At 44.8% G+C, this 22,268-nt stretch overlaps 2 protein-coding genes across 4 annotated transcripts in view; one reads left to right on the top strand and one right to left on the bottom strand.

Moving 5' to 3' along the window:
• The window catches only part of LOC143282384 (ubiquitin-conjugating enzyme E2-17 kDa-like), an 84,965-nt gene that overhangs the window by 50,006 nt on the left and 12,691 nt on the right, over positions 1-22,268 (bottom strand). Inside the window, exons 2-3 of one of the 3 annotated variants that reach the window (XM_076588008.1) lie at positions 22,004-22,067; positions 14,708-14,740 (exon numbers count right to left, since the gene is read on the bottom strand). In XM_076588008.1, coding sequence (XP_076444123.1) covers positions 14,708-14,740; positions 22,004-22,067 — 97 coding nt within the window. Of the gene's footprint in view, positions 1-14,703; positions 14,741-22,003; positions 22,068-22,268 lie in introns of all 3 variants that reach the window. The other 2 variants (XM_076588024.1, XM_076588016.1) reach the window with 2 other exon arrangements.
• Positions 14,772-17,006, top strand: LOC143291991 (uncharacterized). Its single transcript, XM_076602148.1, has one exon. The coding sequence runs from the start codon at positions 15,785-15,787 to the stop codon at positions 16,610-16,612; it is 828 nt and encodes a 275-aa protein (XP_076458263.1). The 5' UTR covers positions 14,772-15,784; the 3' UTR covers positions 16,613-17,006.

Here is a 22,268-nt window from a genome sequence, read left to right on the forward strand (position 1 = left end):
TCCTAAGATTGATGTGTTAAAAAAGACTCCTAAAGTGAGTTTATAGGCTTTGCAATCCGTACTTCGTAACCTTTTGATCAGGTATTGTGGTGCACTGAGGAACACTACCTGAGCATATATCAGCAATATGTGTGTAACTGTATGAGTGTGAGTGAGAATATGTGTGGACAAGAATTTGTGTGTGTGTCTGTGTGTGCATATGCAAGTATAAATGTCAGTGATATCTACATTATGTTTTGTATTCAAATCCAAATGTTTAAAATCAATATTTGTAGGAGGAGTTTGTATTATACTCCATGTTTGGTGATACATATACTTACCATGTCAAACTGATACAAACTAAGCCTATCGGTTTGTTCTGCTTGGCCAAATTTTGCGTGGCTAATGGTGAAAAGATGCCCAGCTTGCCCGGTCCGCTCTTAGCCAATCAAACACCTCTAAAAGCTTCAAGCACTGAATCATTCTGTGGCCATCGAGAAAATGCCCCATGAGAACCATGGCAGAGATACGGGGATGGATGGGCGGGCATTCGAGTTTGACATGTTAAGTATATTTATCACCAAACATGGAGTATAATACAAACTCCTCCTTTAGGTGTCATATACTGTACCATGTCAAACTAATGCAGAATTTAAAGAAAATGGAGGAGTGCAACGCCTACTGGTTAACATGGGGAGCCCTTGTAACCAAGACGGCAGTGTTAGCCGCGACAAAGGAAATCCTCTTGGAACCATCAGCCCTGGTCATAAGGAAATCCCTGAGATAGAAGTTGATGAAGGGAGACCGCCAGAAGACTGCCTCCAAGACATGCTGCAGCGGCAACGTGTGCTGGAAAGCAGCCAAAGCGGCTATGGCCCACACTTTGTGTGCTCTGGGATTAAGACAGCTGATATCCCTGTGAGCTCATAAGTAGGCTCTAAGAATGACCTGGGAAAACCAGCGGGAAATGGTGCCTGCAGCAATGTCTTTCTTGTAATTCTCATTAAGGGAGACGAGAAGACATCTCTGAAAAGAATGCCTGTGGTGAGACCTATCCCAATAGTATTTGAGGCACTGAACAAGGCAGAGATGCTTATCCTCATCGTCTTGGCCAAGAATATTAGACTAAGGTCTGACCCTCAGAGAGGGGGAAGGGACCTCCGGGTCTTGGTTCTTAGCCAGGAGCTCTGGAAGGAAACGGAGGGTGATGGAACCATCTCTGTGGAAGGCCAGATCTTGTGGCATTCCAGTAAGACCATGTATCTCGCTTCTATGATGGCCCGTGGCCAGCAACAGAAGAAAGCAGTCTTGAGGATGAGTAAGTTGAAAGGAATAGTACCCTAAGGCTCGAAGGGTTGCTTTCAAATGAAATCAAGCACCAGGAGGAAGTCCCACAGGGGCACTCTCCTGGGGTTTCTAGCTTCCTTATGAGAGACACCCCTAGCTAGGAAATCTGCTTCAATGAAAGGACGACCTAGCTGTTTGATGGTGGTACAGATGGCAGACCTGTACCCTTGCACAGAACAAGCAGACAGGTTGAGAATTGAGGAGCAGTGAGCCAGAAAGTTGGCCAGCTGAAATGAAATGAAATTATGGTGCTTAGAGCCTCGCCGACCACTAAGGCCATCTCAAGGCTATCGCCACATTAATAGCTACTACAAGGGTAAAAAACAAACAATTAAAACGAGTCACCCCTTCAAACTTTCCACTCAAAGTTTAAAAAACTTCCATAGTTTAAAACCTTCAAATCTGATTAAAAATGTTCACTTCTTTCAAGAAGTCCATCAGCGCCCACGGAGGGACATCACGAAACATGGTCTTCAAAGAAACCGCCGTGTAATGTCTAACGTCATGCAGATCCCAACAGTCAAGGAGCACGTGTTTCACGGTGAAAGGCTCATCACAGGGAATACATCAAGGGGCCTCTTCCCCCTTCAACAAGTAAGAATGAGTAAAAAAATAAAAAATAAAAAAAAGTGTGCCCCGCACGCAATCTGCACAGCACAGATTCCTCCTTTCTGTTCTTCACCCCTGAAGGGAGGGTCTCTTTTAGGTCTGGATGGATCTGAAAGAGCTTGTTGTCCGTCTAGGTGTTCCACTCCTCTTGCCAAAGATCCTTAACATAAGCGTTCACCTTCTGCTTCATGTCTGTGTATGGTACAAAGGATCTCGATAATTCTTTCTTTACAGCGTTCTTGGCCAGCAGGTCTGCCCTTTCGTTACCATGAATGCCAACATGTCCAGGAACCCAGGCCAACACAACCTCGTATCCTTTCTTCATTACGAGAGTAAAAGCTTCGTAAAATTCCAGCAGTTTGGGATGAATGATATTCCTGCAGGCGATCGCCTTCAGGGCTGATAAGGATTTGTAAAAGATCATGAATTTCTTTTGTTTCAAAGACAGAACCATTTTTACCGCCAAAACCAGTGCTGTCAGTTCCGCAGTGTACACTAAGCTGTCAGACAGGATGTGTTCCGTTGAGGGCTGGCCAGGAAAGGCGGGACAGAACGCAGATGCAGCGACTCCATCCTCTGACTTGGAACCGTCAGTGAAGATTCTTTGGAAAGTGGGAAATTTGTGGCAGAGTTCTGAAAAGTAAGTTCTGTAGGCCAGTGAACTGGTGGAGTCTTTACGGTACGAGGCCAGATCGAATTGGACCTCAGGTGTTCTAAAGGTCCACGGAGGGCTGTCAGGGAACTTGGAGAAGTCTGAGATGCCACCAACATCCAGATCGGCATTTTCTATGTGCGGCTGAATGCAGAGTCCAAGAGAAGGGATGCAGTTTGGGTTGTCTTTAAATTTCTTGTTGAAAGGGTTGTTGAATACAACGTCGTAAGCAGGGTTTGTAGGTTCAGAAAACAGTTTCAAGTAATAATTTAGGGTCAGCTTCAGTCTGCGGTTGGAGAGAGGCGGTTCCCCCGCCACTGCATACAGGCTGTGCACAGGGGTGGTGCGGAACGCACCTAAGCCGAGATGGAGCCCTTGGTGGTGTATAGGGTCCAGCAGTTTCAGGTAAGACGGTCTGGCCGAGCCGTATACTACACTTCCGTAATCCAGTTTGGACCAGACCGGGGCTCTGTAGAGGTGCAAGAGAGTTCTCTTATCAGCACCCCAGTCCATGTGTGCCACAACTCGGATGATGTTCAGGGCTTTTTCACAAGATATTTTCAGCTGTTTGATATGGCTGAGAAGTTCAGCTTCTGATCAAAAACGACCCCTAAAAATTTGGCTTCCTTAACCACTGGGATGGTGGCTTTCCCCAGACAGATTTCAGGGTCCGGATAGAACTGGCGAAAGTTATGAAAATGAATACACTCAATTTTGGAGAACGTAAAGGTGAAACCATTCTCCTCTGCCCAACACTGAATTTTGTCCGCGCAGGGCTGAAGTTGTCGCTGGATGCTGGCATACATGCTGCCAGTTGCATACAAGGCGAGATCGTCCACAAACAGCGAGCTGTCCGATCCCTTCTGAACCGACTGAATGATGTCGTTAATTTTGATGCTGAAGAGAGCCGGCGACAGAATGCTCCCTTGCGGAACACCCAGCTCCTGCTCGTGAATGTCGGACAGGGTGATGCCGACCCTCACCTGGAATTGTCTGTCTTGCAAGAAGTTGTGGATGAACTGGGGCAGGTGTCCTCGGAAGCCGAGCTTGTGCAGGTCCGAGAGGATTCCAAATTTCCTGGTGGTATCGTAAGCTTTCTCCAAGTCAAAAAATATGGCCACCACATGCTGTTTGTTTACAACGGCATTTCTTACAGTGGTTTCCAGACGAACCAGATGGTCAACGGTGGATCGATGCTTGCGGAAACCGCACTGTTCTTTCACCAGAAGGCCGTCGGTCTCTAGTTTCCACATCAGCCTACCGTTGACCATCTTCCCCATCGGTTTGCAGATGCAGCTGCTCAGTGCTACTGGGCGGTAATTGGAGGGGTTCGAGGGGTCTTTTCCCGGTTTTGGCACCGGGATTATGAGGGCTTTCCGCCAGGAGGGTGGAAAAAAGCCTGTAATCCAGATGGTTGTTAACTTTGAGCAGGGTGTCCAGACAGGTTTCGGGAAGATGTTTTAAAAATTTATAATGGACCTCATCCATTCCTGGAGAGGAATCCGTGCAGGTCTGAAAGGCGGATTTTCGTTCATTCATAGTGAAAGGAAGGTTGTAATTCTCTGTGTTGTCGGAAGAGAAGTTGCAGGGTGTCTTTTCTTTCAGGTTTTGGTTTTGAGAAATCGAGCTTGTTGGCAGATCTAGAGTTCAGTTCGAATGTGGAGGCAAGCAAATTAGCAACTGCTTTCTTCTCTGTGACCAGAGCGTCTGAAAGTTTAAGATGATGAAAGGTTGGGCATACGTTTTTGCCCTTAATTCTTTTTAAAACCCTCCACACTTTCTTCTTGGGTGTGTTGGAGGTTAAGGAAGAGCAAAAATCTCTCCATGGTTTTCTCTGGCTCTTTTTAAAAACATACCTGGCTTTTGCCCTCAGCTGTTGATGGGTTCGAATGCTATCGGTCTCCGAAAGACGCGTCGTTGCGCTCTCTTCCGAGACTTACGGGCCTCCCGACATTCCGCGTTGAACCAGGGCGTTCTTGGCATCTGAGGCTTGGCGGTAGACGATGGGACTGCTGCTTCGGTGCAATCTAAAACGATCTGTGTCAGAGTGTCAGCAGGATCCTTGCTTTGTAAGACTATTTCTTCCTGCAGCTCCGCTCTTAACTTTGTGGTAAAAATTCCCCAGTCAGCTTTGTCATAGTTCAGGCGGTCAGGCAGAGCGTCACCTTCCCCATGATGGGCATCTGTGGGGCGGAGGACAACAGGAAAGTGGTCAGTCCCGTGCAGATCGTCGTGCACTTTCCACTCGTAGTCCAGGACCAGACTGACAGAGCTAAACACGAGAGCTTTCCAGATGACAGATGAAAGTTAAGTGGGTGACTTGTCATTAAGACAGCACAGGTCCATACTGTAAAGAAGGTTTTCCAAAAGAGGACCTCGGGCTGATGTCACCTCACTTCCCCAGAGCGGGGAGTGGTCATTGAAGTCGCCCAACAGTAAAAACGGTTGTGGGAGCTGGTCGACAAGGTTCATGAGGTCCTGCCTCAGAACACGGACAGAAGGAGGAAGATACAGAGAACAGACAGTGATGGTTTTCTTAAGTGTGACTGACTGCCACAGCCTGTAAAGGGGTGCTTAAAGGAACTGTACTGTATAAAGGAAATTTTCTATCTAAAATTACGTTTAAATAACATACTTACCGTGACCCAACTAGTGCAGACTCCGGCAGGGGTCTGACATTCCTGTCCTGTGCAAACTACTATCCGCCTATGCGGAGCAGACGAAACTACGGCCGATAACCTCCCGGAAGTAGGTAACCTCCCCTTTGTCCCGCTGGTTATCGCCCTCTTTTGACGGCAATATGCCATCACCAGCGCAGCAAGCAGGGAGAACAGGAAGCGGGGAGGACGGGAGGGTCTTAAATTTGGGTCACGGTAAGTATGTTATTTAAACGTAATTTTAGATAGAAAATTTCCTTTTAATTACACATACTTAACCGTGACCCAACTAGTGCAGAATAGCGCGACAAGGTGGAGGGCTCACCTGTTCTACTGTCTGTGTGCTGTGATGGTCTGTTGTGCAGCTACCACAGAAGCGATGGCTCTTGCGCCATCAACCCGCAGGCGTGCGACATCTCTCTGGTAGAAGTCGATGAGTCATTATCCCTAAGGCGATAGGTGTCCCTCAAGTAGAATTTGATGAAAGTAGAGTGTACTGTGTCGCCTAAGGACATTAGTGCGGGTAAAGAAGACAGAGGTCCACAGCTGTATTGTGGGGGAGGTCTGTGGACCACAGCTGAGCGGATGAGCGTCAATGCAAGGAGGTGCGCATGTGGTTTGATCTGATGATTCCACAACGGATTTGTGGGCCGATAGTGGAAGTGGTTTTTGTGTTTGAAGGAAACTGTGGCATGAGACAGAGGTAGGTCACCGTGTTGGGCCTGCCTCAGGCATGACAGCCAGATCTGTGGAGCTCCTCCATGCGAGCTGATAGGCGATGGGCACTCCCCCCCCTCTGCCCCTCCCCCCTTTTTTGACGTTGTCAAAAAATGACAGCACTGGTATGTTGCCTATGCATAGAATGGCAGACATTTGGCAACAAAAGACCTGATGTCCCTGGTGTCTCTGGGACAGGGTTGTGTAATTGCCCAGGTAGGTACCATCACGAAGGGACATACGGAAGGCTTGGTGGCTTCTCTGCCTGAGTGTGGCATGTTGGAGTAACCTGCAGAAAGTTGTCTGCAGTCAATGGCTGGGAAGTGCATTTCATGTGCCCACAGGCCACTGAGTCTTATTCTGTGGTGGAATTCCCAAATGGAAGAGGGCTTCCATGGGGAAAATTTTTGCTGAAGGTTCTTTAGTGAGAAAGGGGACCGGATCCATGACAGGCCTCTGGCTGTGAGTGGTGCGCACTGAGTCTGGGATGGAGCAGGGCGGGGCAGGGAGATAAGTGGCTCAAGATGTGTTGTACTGGCTATTGACATCAAGGCACTGATCTGACATACGTTTTTAGTATGGCCAACTGCAAGGTGAGAGCTGTATTATCAGTGGTTTCTTAATTGCAAAGGGAAATCATTTGCAGCTTAGTCTTTCATGAATGACTATGTCTCTCAGACTAAAGTCAAATTGCACTGGGACTTAGTGCTGTAGCCTTAGGCCTAGGTAGCCTTTTGGAACCTTCCCAATGATGAGTCCTAAGGCCCTCTTGATTGAGGGACCGGGGATGCAACTTGGGCAAAACACTCTCTACTATAAATTGTATAATCGAATTCCAGCCCGAATAGACTGGACAGCAGATGCCTCCTCTGCTGTTCTGATGGAGACTGTCGTACACGACTGATTATCATATACTGTTCCTAGAAGGACACCAATCAGCATGGGTAAATCAGGAAACAGCTGCTGTGTGCTTCAGGGACGAAGGTGTTCACCATGCAGATTATGTTGCAATGTAAGGAAGCCGGAAAGAGTTGACGGGGTCTTGTGGTGCAACCGTGTGTCAGAAAGACATGGTGCTTGCTTCCGAAGTGACAACAAAGTCATCCTCTGACAGGCCCTTGACCGAAGGCTGGGGCTCCATGATGGGATAGCCTGCCTAGGCTAGAAACCTCTGGAAGTGTCTCATTGGAAAGACAGTGCTTGAGGAGGAATGGCCATCTGTAACCACAGCAGTGGTTGTGTGTAGAGGCCGAAAGGATCGGGCAGGGGAGACTAAGTGCAGAAAGTGCTTTCAAATGCCAATTGTTTGAGACGTTGATGCTGGATTTGTGTTCAAGCAAGGTGATGGGGTGAACTGATGTGCTTGAATGCGGCATCTGCCGTGCTGGTATGAGTGGGCAGAAAGGTACACCCCTGTGGCTAATGGACGGTTCGTTGTGCTTTGTGGGACGCATCCGTCCTCGTCAATATGCCTTTCTCCCAAATGTAGAGTAAAACAATTATGACCCAGGCCTTCTGCTACTAGAGAGGAGTAGAAGAGATGGGCTGAGGGTGATTGTCTCCTGCCCAGTGGGCAGTTTTTGGGTCCGCTAAAACTTGTAAGGCAGGATAGACACCTCTTCATGGGAAGGCTGGCTAGGATGTAGGGCCTGTGTGGAGCTTTTGTCACAATGACAGTGGTGCAAACCAAGGGTTGTTGTAGGCAAGGGGAGAAAGAAGGGATGCCTTACAAACTTGGAAGGAATGAAAGGCATGTGTGTCCAGAGTGGCACCTCTAAGTTGGACTGCCTCATCCTTCCTTGTGCATCTCCAGCCTTATGGGCGATTGTTGCAGGCAAATGAGTTGGGTTGCCTTGTCCGTCCTTGCACCAAGAGAGGCATTCTTAGCCCTGTGGGTGTGAAGGGGGTGTGTGTGGATCCCAAAGGACCAACCCCTACTGAAATGTGAAGGAGCATACATTCAGGCGTGAATGAGGCTATTATCATTTTATTTTATTTTTGTGAGTGCAGTCGTCCTCCAAAAGCAAGGTAGGGATGAATTTATGACAATGAATACATATATGTGCCGAGGGAATAAAAACTTCCATCAGCTCAAGTGATGATGTCAGAAGTATGCCAATGACAAGAGATCGAAACACAAGAAATAAGCGGCTGTATAAGCATACATGTAGCGTGCACAGATATACCCAAGTAAGTGGGTAAGTGTGCATAATCATCAATGGAAAGGAATCTGTCCATGCACCTACATATGAGATGTACATACGCATATGAATAAAGTGCCAGTACGTAGAGGCAGAGAGTTCTGGGCATTGTGAACAGAAGGCCGCAAATGCAAGTGTGCCTATATTGCTATGTAGGGAATCTCAATGAATAGATGTCAATGAATAGAGATAGAAATATAATTGTACATGTTAATATGAAAGTCGTCTGAACTTATCCCATAAGCACATACACATGTGTATACCGATGGACAAGTACGCATCTATAAGTGAAAGCAGAATGTGTCTGAATGTAGCAATATATCTCGTATATATGTATGTGTGTATATATATATATATATATATATATATATATATATATGTATATATATATACATATATATAGATTTTTTTTTTTTTTTTTTTTTTTTTTTTTTTTTAAATATGTATATATATATATATTTCGTGATTGTTGCTTGTGATAATAAATCAAATGGATAGAAGGGGAAATATTGTGATGCATTTCCTGTGGCCAATAGCCTGAGAAACAGCAAGAAAAGTGCAGTTGCTATGCAAAGATGTGTAAAGTCCCTGACTGGGCATGAGGACCCAATGAGAAACCGAAAGAAAACATCGTTGGTGGACAGCACGGGGGGCAGGAGTGATGTGCTGTGTCGGCGAAACTAACCACAGCTTCAAGCGCCTAGGTTACAAATGTGGAGTTGCCTCCCTTGGCGCCGAAAATCGTCGAAAAGGAAGGTGTCTTTAGAGCACATATCCCCCTTGTGCGACGTGTCCTCGCTGAACAGGGAGGAGTGTCATGTTGTGTGTGAGAGTCCGTGGTTCGATGCCACCGTAACCGACACAGGTGAAAACGAGCGCAAGGGGAATAATTATAATGTCCCTTTGTGCCGTGGGCATCCCAACCCGAATCGGTCGCCATCGGACGCGAGACGGTCGGGGCATGTAGCATGACGGCGCCGTAATCCAGTGTTATGGGCGTCGTGGACGAGGGGGTGACAAGTCCGTCGGCTTGCCGTGGGATGTGCATCCCCCTGTTGCTGAACGGCGGTCCAATCTCGCGAATAGCTCCTGCGAGAGGACCGACGTTCGGTTGTCAGTTGTGTGTTGACGGATAAAGTGATAGACAAGATCGGCCCGAGCACTGCCGAGAGGCAGGATCGAGTTATTAATACATTTAAGAATTATCTTGATATTCATTGTGAAAACTTAAAAACAAAACTCATTTACATATTTTCTGATTTTTCAGGCACTGCGCACTCAATGTTGAAAAATGCAACAGACATACGTGGGGACTCTCTTTTTCTTCCCCACTTCAAGCGGGTAAAAGGCCTTGTCAGGCTTGCACGCCTTGATATTGATATATGATATGATATAAGAGGTACTCCAACGTGGAAGTGCCAATATCAGTCTGGGAAACAGCAGAGTTAGGCAATGGGGCAGAAGAATCCAACACTGCCCAAGTTCCAATGGGGCGTGCACGTACCTGCTCTGTGGGCGCAAGGCGCCGCACCAGAAGGCAGAGTGGTGCATAATTGCTGCAGCAAGTTTAGCGATGAGTTGCTGATTGTTTAGTTGAGTAGCTTGCTGAGACACCATTAGTGGATGGGAAACAGCAGCACTCGGCGGTGTGGCAAATGGGGTCATCACCGCATAGCTTGGTAGGACCGTGCACACGCTCGCACTGAAGGCGAGGAGCAGTGCCGGTGCAAGGGAAATAACTGCGGCAGTCACCGGCAAGGGTGCCGAAGCAGGGGTTGCCTCCCTTGGATCGGGTGATCCGGACAAGGAGGGGGGTGCACGCGTATGGGCAAGCGTGTCCCCTAGTGGTCCACCTTCCTCCCTACACCAGGGGAGGGCATCCCTACACGCCTCGGTCGCTATTGGATCCGAGACGGTCGAGGCAAGCCGCGTCGGGGGTCGCGTGATCCGATGTCACGGCCGCCACCACGGACGCATCGCACATAGGGCCCAGTCTAACGTGCGGATCCAAGACAAGCTGCCTTCTCTTTTTTTTTTTTTTTTTTTTTTTTTTGTCCCCAAGGGATTGTGGCCATTCCATTGGTGCAACTGTGGGTATGGTAAAGAGATAGAGGAGATCGACTCGTACACTGCCGACTGGCAGGGCCGAGAAAACGCGGATCGCGTCGAGTGAGTTCGCGGATCGATAAAAATGACATGAAAGGTAACACTGACCTGAGTGTGTGACCACAAACCTCTAGAAGTCACCAGAGGAGGTGGCGGAGGTCTGGAGTCGACCGGAGGGAGCGGAGGAAGTGGAGAAGGCGGCGGGTTGGCGTTGTTTAGAGGGCCAGTAGTAGAGGGCCCAGAGTGTCAGCGAATGGATTGCGATCGCGCCTTAATTTTAGCACGATTCCCCAATCGAGCTACATAATTATGTGACCTGGTTGGAGACATAATTTGACCACAAACAAGAACGCCAGAGAATCGACAGACAGACAGAAAATACGAAAAAACTTAGCCGTATGAAGAGCACAGGTACAGGAGTCATGATGGCTGCCGGAAAAAGAGGGCGATAACCAGCGGGACAAAGGGGAGGTTACCTACTTCCGGGAGGTTATCGGCCGTAGTTTCGTCTGCTCCGCATAGGCGGATAGTAGTTTGCACAGGACAGGAATGTCAGACCCCTGCCGGAGTCTGCACTAGTTGGGTCACGGTTAAGTATGTGTAATTAAAAAGGGACTTACGTATAAAAAGAGCAACACCTCCCGTCAATCCCTCTTGCTTCGGTTGAGCGGGTTTAAAAATGAGTTAAAACCAGAAAGAGATAAGAACTTGCCATCTCTTTGCAGAGTCTCTTGCAGCGCCAGCATTGAAGGTTTCAAAGCACAACAAAGCAGCTGGAGTTCCTGGAGATTGGCGTAAAACCCACTGATGTTCCAATGAAATACTGCCATTAGAAAGGTTAAAAAAAAAAAAAGCAGCAGCCTAATCCATCGCTACCTCCTGCTCCTCTGCTTGTGGTGGCTCAAGGTCCGCCAAGACCGCATATCTATTTTTAGTACTTGAAATCCTGTCCGATTCCAACCAAGCCGGAATATCCACCACCTCGGCTCTCCCCGCAACCCTCCTCTCCTTGGGTTCTGGAGGTACGGGGTGTTTCTGGGCACTCCCACCAGCCCGAGGGGCAGGCAGACGAGGGGCGGGACGAGGGGGGCTGGGGGAGGAAGGGGGGGGGGACGGGAGGCGGACACCGTGCCTCCGCCCGAGGCTTTCAACCCCTGCCCAGCAGCCCCTGAGGTCCGCCGTACAGGATGGGACGGGGTGGATACAGCGCCTCTACCCAAGGCCAATGCTCACACTGACGCACTTGCACGCACACACACACATGTACATATACACACAGACATGTATATGAATATTTTTATATACACATACGAGGGATGTTCATTAAACATTTCCCCTGACCCACTTCCCATGGACTGAGAGGAATGAAACTGTCTTTCTCTACATAGGTACTACAAAGGGTGACACACTTCTCCCATTGCTTTATGCAGCAGTGAAGACCTTGCTTCTTGAAGTCTGGAGGTTGCATCAGAAGCCATGACTTGAGCTCGGAAATAAGTGTTTCGTCATCTTGGAAGTGCTTGCCCTTCAAAAATAACTTCATGGTTGGAAAGAGGTGGAAGTCAGATGGTGAGGAAGGTCAAAATGCAAGTTGTGAACCAAGACCTTGCAGGAGGTGAACGCCTCCGGTCAGCATGCCACACCTCTTGGTTTTGATGGTCTCTGCAATTTCTGCAGCAATGAAGCATAGTTTGTCCCGGTAACTGTGGTACCCTTTGTCAGGAAATCCATCACTGCTCCGTGCTGGTCCCAAGAGACTGTGAGCATGACCTTGCCTGCCAAGGATTGGATACATGCCTTCTTTGGAGGTGGTGAGTCAAAATGCTTCTATTCTTCAACTTTGCTTTAGTCTCTGGATCACAGTGATGGACCCATGTTTCATCCTTTGTGATAAGTTGGTTGAAGAAGTCCTCCTGGTGTTCTTGGCACATGGCCAAACGAGCCCAGGAGCATGTGACACATACCTGCTTCTGGAAAGGTGAGCAACCAGGAAATCCATCATGCAGATGGTTATGGATGATTTTTCCAACAAACCCAACACCGACCTTGACATATTGGGCTAGTTGGTGAACAGTTATGCGTTGATCCTCCATAATGGTGGCCTCTGTTTGATGGATGGTGTCTTCATCAATAGTGAACTGTGGTTTCCCTGGAATGGCAGCCATTTCCAACAATGTCCAACCACACTTGAACTGATGATGCCGGTGCTTGACTTCATCACATGATGGGGCATCCTCCCCATAAGTCTCTTTCATCTCATCATGATCCACAATCTCCCATGGTACACAGTCACTCAATTACAGAAACTTGATGACGGCTCTGCATTCAACTGGCTTCATTATCACACCTTACTCCACCATAGCACCCATAAAAGAGAAACTGTTAAGAGTTCAGAGATGCAAATTATCATGTGAACTACTGATATGTATCATTATACAAGTGCAATTTCAGCCTCCAACTACAAGTATAAACGGCAGGAAATCAGGGGAATCTTTAATGAACATCCCTCGTACATATGCACAGACACACACACACACACACACACACATACACACACACACACAATATGTATATATACACACACAAGGCTCCATATTTACTTTCTTTCCCTTTTGCCCAGTCGGACAAGTCACAGGAAAATTCACTTGCCCAGACAGATTTTGCACTTGCCCTACTTTTAGAACCTTACACTCATTATATGCACATGCAAGCGTAACACACACACACACACACACACGCACAAACGCAGTCAAAGCTCTTACTTTAACCCCTAGGCTGCCTATATGATGAGATAACTCGTCATGGCAAGCATGTATGCTTCGCTGCCACAATGACAAGATAAGTCGTCATCGAAATATTCGGACTTTTCCCTGCTTTGTATTCAGTTCGTTGACAAAAATGCTGGTAGTTTTAGCTTGGTTAATCTCTCTAGATTCTATTCATAGCTAGAAACACCATCAACATCATGAGGTAGTCCTTTATTTGAACGTTTTCGTTGGGTTACTGGCCGCAGTGTTTGCTTGGCTCCTTTCCTCGCTCGCTCAACAAAATGTAGGACTGACGCCGTGCTGAAGACATGCGATAGTGGCGAAGATTGCTTTCTTTAGCTGATGCTCAGAAGGAATTGAAGCGTAAATTTGAAGTAGACAGTGATGAACATTTATAGGACGGTTTGATAGAAAATAAAGGGAACAATCAAGAGAGTGGCCAAGATACGACTATCAGTGATTGATGCCAGCTGTACATTCATAGCGGACGACAGACTGACCGAATTATTAGCATGACACTGTGGAAGCAATTTTCTCGGCACTCAGCCAACACAGTCTGATGAGAACTGGATAAAGTGACTGTGTGGGAGGGGTGAAGAGGAAGGGGGGTGGAGACTGAGGGGGCATGGCCTCACATCCATATTATCACTTGGAGAAGTCACAATGCATTGTGTATCTATCTCTTTTTCATTTTTTTAATAATTGTGGTTGTTCTAGTATGATTTTGTGTGTGCAGATATTCATTTGTCCAGAAAATATATTTTAGTGCAAATTACCTGACTAATGTTTGTAATGAACAAGTTGACAATGTGACAAAGAACATAACACTGATTTCAAAACAACAGCATGTCACTAAAAATATATAAAATGGAAAAATATCATGTGTTTATTCATTTACCTTTCAGAAAATATATACTTTTATGGGTCTTTCTCCAATAACAAAAAGCACATATTTTTTTGAAAATTTGTACCCGGTTTGTTTTTTTTGTTTTTGCTTTTTTCTTAACCCTGGCAAATAGATTTCACTTAAATCTTATTTTCCTGGCAGCGAAAGGGTTAACTGTTGTCGGTTTTATTGGGTTTCACAAAAGATAAATGTTTTGAACGTTTCCTCTCTCACTTGACAAAACACTACCTTTTGAGTGTTGTAGTCAACTGTCAGCCATGGAAATTATTTCAGCCATTTCAGCTGAAAACTGCATTCTCCCTCCTCTTCTTAGACAGTCTTCTGCTGTTTGTGATGTTTCAGTTTTGGAAGAGGTCAATTCTATCACAGAAACATTTTTTGTTTAAAGTGGAATGACATTAGAGTCTGTTGGGTTGTGTGGTTTAGAGTTGTGTGATGTGATGGGCAGAAGATCAATTATGTTATACAAAAAATCACCATTGGTTCTCCAAAAATAGCTACCAACGGAAAACCCCCTTAAGAGCTGCATAATATTTCTTTTTTTTCAGTCACCACCTGTCGAGTCAGATGCAAAACATTGTCTGTTAGACAAAGAGAGTATCTGATGATTGGAATCCAAAGCATGACCTTTTTTTATTTTTATTTTTTATTTTTTTATTTTTTTAAAAACAACAACAACAACAACAAAACAAAACAAAAAACAAGCCAGTCTTTGAAAATATAACTTGTCCATTTGGGAAAAGTTCTGTAAGGATATTACTTGCTCTGAGCTGTCGGGCAACCATTAGTGTTGAGCCCTGCACACATTCACATACATAAAACATGCAACCATATACATTCACATATGCATAAACATATACATATGTATATAGACACTAATAACATACATACACTTGTACATATGCATGTATACATATATGGATTCATACTGTAAATATGCATGAATTCTTTTTTTTTTTCCAAGAAAACTGAAAAATAAGCAATGAAAAACCACAACGCAATATATGTTCATCATCTTTGATAAAAAAACAAAAACAAAAAAAGAAAACCTGTAAAACACAAAGATAAAAAACAGGAATTTGTGGAGAAAGGAAGGGAACTGTTAATGTTACACTGGAACAGATAGGTTTTTCAAGCTTTTTAAAGGCAGGAGCAATTTCTATATGACGTATACTAAGGGAGAACTCCATACTATTCCAGCATTGTAAGAAAAAGCTCTTTCGCAAGAAATTTTTAGTTCTAATTCTGGTGACAGACAGAAGACGCGAGTCTGAGGATGAGCACAGTTGTCTGGAAGGCATGTACACAGACACAAGGTCATAAATGTAAGCAACGGATAAACCTGAGAAAAAAAATTGTGACAGTGTTGCAAGCTTGCATTTAACCCATGCTAGGACTGGGAGCCAGTGAAGTGCTTGGATGAGAAGTTGAGCATGATCATATCTTTTCGCTCAAAGGACAAGTCTTACTGCAGAATTCTCTACCTTTTAAAGCTTATGAAGAATGCACTGTGGACAGCTAGAAGGGAAATGCATTTCAATAGTCAAGTTTTGACAAAACAAAGGCACAGGCAAGGATTTTTGCTGCTTCAGTGGTAAAGTACCAACAGATACAGCAAATATGTTTTATCTCTACATGAGCAGATTTATAAATCTGTGAAACATGTTTATCCATGAACATGTGGTAAGAAATCATATAACCTGAGTTTCCAGCAGAAAGAGCAAATGATATACACTTATTTCTCTTTAATTATTTGGCTTTGAGTGAAAACTGGTGCTTCAGACAGGGATCGCCATTCCTTCTGCAAAGAGTGCTGCGACTTCCTTGTAGCACTGGTTAAGATGGTGATGGAGAAGGTGCCCATCAAATACCAGCTTGTCCGCAGCCTCACATGGATGGATCCCAGACTGCTGCTGAATGAGAACAGCTTCCAGGCCTGTATCAGCCAGCTCAACCTGACGCTGAGGATCATATGTGATGCTGGTAGGGTGAAGGAGGGTGACTGTGACCAGATACAGACCCAGTTCAGGAGGTTCAGGGACAGTGTCCTGGAAGGAAGCAGTGATGCTTTCCGGTGCTTTGATCTGAGCAGCGCGGATGAACTCCTGTACCAATGTTTATCTGGCTGCAAAGAATTCTCCTTGCTGTGGGAATTGATCCAGAAAATGCTCCCCCTGAGCCATGGGCAGGACACAGTGGAGAGGGGCTTCAGTATCAATAAAGAGACCATGGTAGAAAACCTGAAAAAGAGGTCCCTGGTTTTCAGGCGTCTGATTATTGATGCAGTCAGGAGAGCTGGTGGTCCAACCAAAGTGCCCATCACCAAAGAGATGCTGTCCTTCGCATCATCAGCCAGGCGTCGCTACGACCTGTACCTGGAGGAAGAATGGACAAAGCAGGCCAACAAGTCCAAGGAAGCCAAGAGAAAAGCAGAGGCTGAAGAGGTAGAACAGCTGAAGGCTAAAAGGCGAAGACTTCAGGAAGTCATTGATAGACTGGAGGCTGCATCTGCTGCTGAAGCTGAAAAGGCAGAACAACTGGCTGCTCTGTCCCTTCTGGCCCAGTTGAATGCTCTCAGAAGAAGAGTCTCTGAGAAGAAAGAGGAACTGGCAAACTCTGACAGCATATTGGCTGAAAAGAGCAAAGCCTTCAAGCAACAGGCCATATGAGACAAAAGCAGTGCAAGTTGTATGTAAATATGCTGTACATAACTGGACTGTGAGGTGTGATTGTGAAACAAATTGTGGAATTTTGTACTGATTTGATTCTTGAGAGCAATGAGACTTTACCTTTTGCAATACACTTTCCAGATGTGTTGTGGGAATTTCGGGGAATACATCACACCATTGCTCTTTCTTTTCAAGTTTTAGATGCTGTTTACATAATGACTGTGGACAGCATGCGGACTGTATTGTTTATCGTCATTCTCCAATTTATTGACTTTTTAAAATTTTTTATCAATGACACCTTCAAGTAGAGGGAACTGAAAAGAATACAGAGTACTGTGTCTGCAGTGAGACTGGTGAGTTTCTTCATTTCTTTTAATTCAAGCTAATGTATTGAAAATAAATTTTACCTGCTGTTATCATATGTGTATGAGATGTAACATGGTTGGGAAAACTGGTTCTGGGATTGGGAAAGGATGGGAAAAGGTTGGGAATTTTGTTTCTCCAAATATAATATGACAGAATATGATCACTGACTGTTACTTGTTAGTCACTGAATTCATTAACACTGCATGGCATAATGTCAAATAAAAACTTTCAAATTCTCCATTCATTCCATGAACCATGTTACTTGAAAGCTGAATACCACAGTATAGTCACGGAAAATGACAACAGTTCAAGAAAGACATACCAAAAGCAAAAATTTTACACATAATGTGCTGACAAACTATTCTTGCTAGATCTTGTTCCTCACAAAAAACTAAACAATCAGTATTCAGCATTGTCATCATCTCTTCAGAATACTCATTGCGGAATTGTACTTTTCAAAAATTTTCTCCTCCTCCACCTTTAATTAATCTATATTCATTTATAAACAAACAATATAAACAATCTTCAAGTGCAGACATCAATAATTATTCACAATATTGCCAGCAGACAACAGGGGTCCAATTCATGGGGACTGACTTGCATTCATCCAGTATAAAGCAAAACGTCTGGACTTTCAATGTCAACAAGTTAGTATTCATGGACCGGGCAGGACCCTGACAATGAACGACTGGACTTCTCACAAATAATTCTTGACAACACTTTTGTTCTCATTTAAGAAAGGAAATTTCCAGAATACTTTCCCCTGTGCGCATGCTTCTCAGCTGCTGCACGGAGTAAAATATACAATTGGTTTGTTTGGCCTGGAGTTCATTGGTTTTTTTGTGTCCGGAGGACATCACTAACATATGTGATCATACGGTGTGCACTTGGTTGACAAATTCCAATTAATTCACTGTTATGTTCTGAAAAGCTTGTGTGTGTGTGTGTGTATGTGTGATTATAATTTTTTATGTATTATGTTTTTTTTTGGTTTTTTGTATTTCAATGAAAGGCACAATAGAAATATTATCATTATTTTCATCATCATTATCATCTTTATCCATTTCTAATTCTAGAAGGTGCATTCTAGTTGACTGCAGTACTTAAAACAAGAAAGGCAAGGCCTTCACGACTCACTTGTGATACACTTTTTAAAAAATCCAAGCTTTTTATGTATTGAGTATAATGCATTTACTGTTATATTTATATTTTTTGTATTCTCTAAACTTGGCACTTTGATCTGATATTCGAACCAACAAAAGATCTGTCATTATTGTCATTTTTTGTTCAAACAGGAACTTCTTTTGCTAAGCGTGGAAGTTTTATTTATTGCAAACGTTTTGGTGTCGGCAGTAAAACAAGGGAAATTACTCTGCTGGGGAACTTAGTTTGCTTTAAACTGATCTTTCTCATCTTAAACATTACATTTTGAAATTATACTCAATACATAAAAAGCTTGCATTTAAAAAAAAAGTGCATCACAAGTGAGTCTTGAAGGTCTTGCCTCTCTTGTTTCAAAATGTAATGTTTAAGATGAGAAAGATCAGTTTAAAGCAAATTAACTCCACTAGCATTACATAGTAATTTCCCTTTTTTTCTATCTGAACCAAAACGTTTGCAAAATAAATACAGCTTCCATGCTTAGCAAAAGAAGTTCCTGTTTGAGCCAAAAATGATAATAATGACTGCTCTAGCTGTTGGGTCAGAATATCAGATCAAAGTGCCAAGTTTAGAGAATACAAAAAATATAAATATAACAGTAAATGCAGTTTGCATATAATTAGGCTTCATTCTTTATTTTTTTGTGCCCATCCCAGAAGCGCAATATTGTTTTAAACAAGATGACTGGAAAGAACTGAATTTTTCCTATTTTTATGCCAAATTTGGTGTCAACTGACAAAGTAGTTGCAGAGAAAATGTCAATGTTAAAGTTTACCACGGACACACAGACACACAGACAACCGAACACCGGGTTAAAGCATAGACTCACTTTGTTTACACAAGTGAGTCAAAAAGCACAAAAAAGCACAAAAAAAGCACCATTTGTCTTTAAAAAAAAAAAAAAAAAAATTGTTTAAAGTATGGGCAAGAGTAGTCCAGCGAAATTGCTGGACTAAATTTCAGCTGTTTTAGTCTGTGTTTAGATTCGGACAGGGCTTAAGTCACCCGCAATGAATTCCAACTGCCGATGGATTGTCTGGGACTACTTGTTTAGTCCAGGGGTGTGATGCATGGACAGGTACAATAATAGCCTCGGACAATGTTGTCTGAGACAACGAAGTCCCGGACTACGCAGGGCATCATTTTTGTATGCATAGACTGGGACTAGACCTCGGACAATGAAGTCTCGGACAACGCGGTTGGTAGTCTTAGACTTGCGGGGGTCACGCTATTTTTAGACTGGGAAATCCCAAACTTTTGCTACTTTCCTTTCACTGAGAGTTGCTTCCGGCCATAATTATATCGTCGCAGTGTTTGGTAGATCCTTTTAAGCTGACTGTCCGATGGATAGAAGCGATGATTGTGCAACAAATCAGCAGTTGCTGAAGAGGCTGAAGAAGCCCAATTTCACGGAGAAGGAGACAGAAGTTTTGCTCGAGGAGATGCAGGTGGAAGCAGCTGTCATCATGAGCGTGTTTCAGAATGGAGTCACAAACAAGAAAAAACAAGAGGCATGGGCCAAAATCACACGATGCGTAAATGCTGTAGGAGGCAATGCGAGGACTGTTGACCAAGTGAAGAAGAAATGGAAGGACTTGAAAAAGGCCGTAGTACAGAAGACACAGGACAAGACCCGTACAGGGGGAGGACCAAAGAGACCAGACCTTCCATTTGAAGACGTCATTCTCGCAATCATTGGTGGAAAAAATTCTGCTCTTATTACAGGAGTTGACGACAGTAAGTCTCTCTCTCTCTCTCTCAGGCAGAGGGTTGTACTGACGTGGGGTTGGGGGAGAAGTGTGTGTGTGTGTGTGTGTGTGAATGTGTGTGTGTGTGTGTGTGTGTGTGTGTGAATGTGTGTGTGTGTGTGTGTTGTGACGTACATCTAACTCAGAAGTTTTGGTCGATGATCCTGTCTCTGGCTGTTTTCCCAGCTGCTGTCCTTGTCCTCTCAGTCTGACAGGGGGCATTATCATCATCACTTGACGAGTCATCATCGTTAGAGCTGCTGCTGGAGGAGTCGGAATCTGATGAGTCTGGGGGTGGTGGAGGCAGTTTCAGGCGCCTGGCATAGTTGTGCAGCATGAAGCAGGCGACAATCACCCTGCAGGCTTTTCTGGGTCTCAGTCGGAGACCACATCGCAAGCAGTGCCACCGTTGCTTGGCAACACCCAGAGACCTCTCAACTGTGCAGCGGGTGGAGGAGTGGGCGAAATTGTACCTTCTCTGTTTCTGTGTCGCGGGATTGAGCATTGGGGTCATCAGCCATGTTCTCAACATATAGCCACTGTCACCAAGAATGATCCCGTCAATGGGTTTCTGGTTTCCTTCAAATGCTCTGAAGAGGGGAGAGAGGCGAAGGATCCGTGCATCGTGAACGGACCCAGGCCACTGTGCCACAACATTCAAGAACACGAGATCGGCATCACACACCACCTGCACAAAGAAATTGAAAGCATCTATGCAATTTGCACGCCAATAATTTAATTTTAAAGTAATAAACAAAAAATACATGCACTTACTGAAAACATGGCTGACCACGGGAGACAAAACACAGACATGAAAGGAACAAACTGCTGAAAGATGTATACAATGTATACAATATTTCATCAAGCTACACTCTGGGGCTTGACAGTATCGGTCATTTGACTGCAGCTTCATCACAAAATCAACACGGCATCTAAAAACCACGGCTGTACCAGACTTAATAAAATCAAATAACCACTGACCTACCAGCAACATGATTGTTTTATATTTTTGTCAGTCAGTGACCGATAAGCAGCCCCCAACATGATCCCTGTACAAGTTTCGCTTCAAACAAAAAAAATATGAATGAACTGTGGTTTGACAGTTGTGAATGGGACCTCTGTTTTCCAACCTCCATTTTAGAATCTACGTTTTAAGATTTCTACATACACTGTCTCCATACAGTTTGCATGCATATTTGGTATTTAAGACCCCAGTGTGTGTACATTTAAGATCATAAAATAAGATTCCATTGCATCATTTCACACACACACACACACACACACACACACACACACACAAGTGGGGCTGGGTGAAAATGATGAAAATGTTCACTCACCTGCACGTTGATGGAGTGTTAATTTTTCCGATTCACGTATTCGTGTTCATTGACAGTAGGGGCTTGAATGCGAACTTGAATGCCATCAATGCACGCAAACACGTTGGGGAAACCCTGCATACTGAAGAACTTCAGTTTCTGTTTGTCGGCTTCTTTCTGTGTGGGCATTCTGATGTGGGTATGGGACACAGCAGCCGAAGCATTTGTCACCCTTGTTATGGTGCGGCTGACGGTGCTTTGATCTACGCCGATTAGATCTCCCACAGTGTTTTGGAAGGTGCCTGTGGCGTAGAAGCGCAGGGTGAGCAAAACCTGCATCACAGGAGTGAGAGAACCCTTTCGCTCGGCCGGGTATTCTATGGCACCTTTCACCTCATCTGTCAAGAGAAGGATCGCTTGTCGGGTGAAACGAAACTTCTTGTGGATGTTGTGGTTGTTGTACACCTCTAATGGATGAGTCCGATCCCGAAATATTCTGTTTTGACGTATATTTTGCCGGTTTCGGTACCGCAGGAACACGATTGCCGCCATTTTGGTAACAGAGAAAGTCTGGGACTACCGGTTTAGACCTAGAAAATTCTAGGTCTAAATTTGGGGCTGTTTACACCCAGGTTTAGTACCGGGACAATTATAGTCCCGCTACATGCATAGCTTACATTTGGCTTTAGTCCCAGACAATCATATAGTCCCGGGACTATCCCTTTTGTACCGGTCCATGCATCACACCCCAGGCGTTTCCGTTTACGCCTTCCCCATGAACTGGAACCCAGGATACTCACAATCATCACCAACAGGTCCAGCTGAGCAAGTTGTAGGAGGGTCTTTGCCCAGATCTTGCAGTTCCTGATCACAATCCGAAATTTCACCACAGACTGTTATTTGATGCTTTTGGGGATCATCAGAAAACTGTCATCCAGACAAAGATGTCAACTCAGTGTATGCATCACTGTATGTGTGCAGATCAAGTGTGTGTGTGTGTGTGTGTGTGTGTGTGTGTGTGTGTGTGTGTGTGTGTGTGCGCGCGCGCACACATAGAAAATGAGT

This window comes from Babylonia areolata, chromosome 1, assembly GCF_041734735.1.
Source record: "Babylonia areolata isolate BAREFJ2019XMU chromosome 1, ASM4173473v1, whole genome shotgun sequence".
Lineage (NCBI taxonomy): Eukaryota > Metazoa > Mollusca > Gastropoda > Neogastropoda > Buccinidae > Babylonia > Babylonia areolata.

What these genes read in the sequence shown, in the direction of transcription:
- LOC143291991 (XM_076602148.1), top strand. Translation starts at nt 15,785, where the DNA reads ATGGTGATGGAGAAGGTGCCCATCAAATACCAGCTTGTCCGCAGCCTC.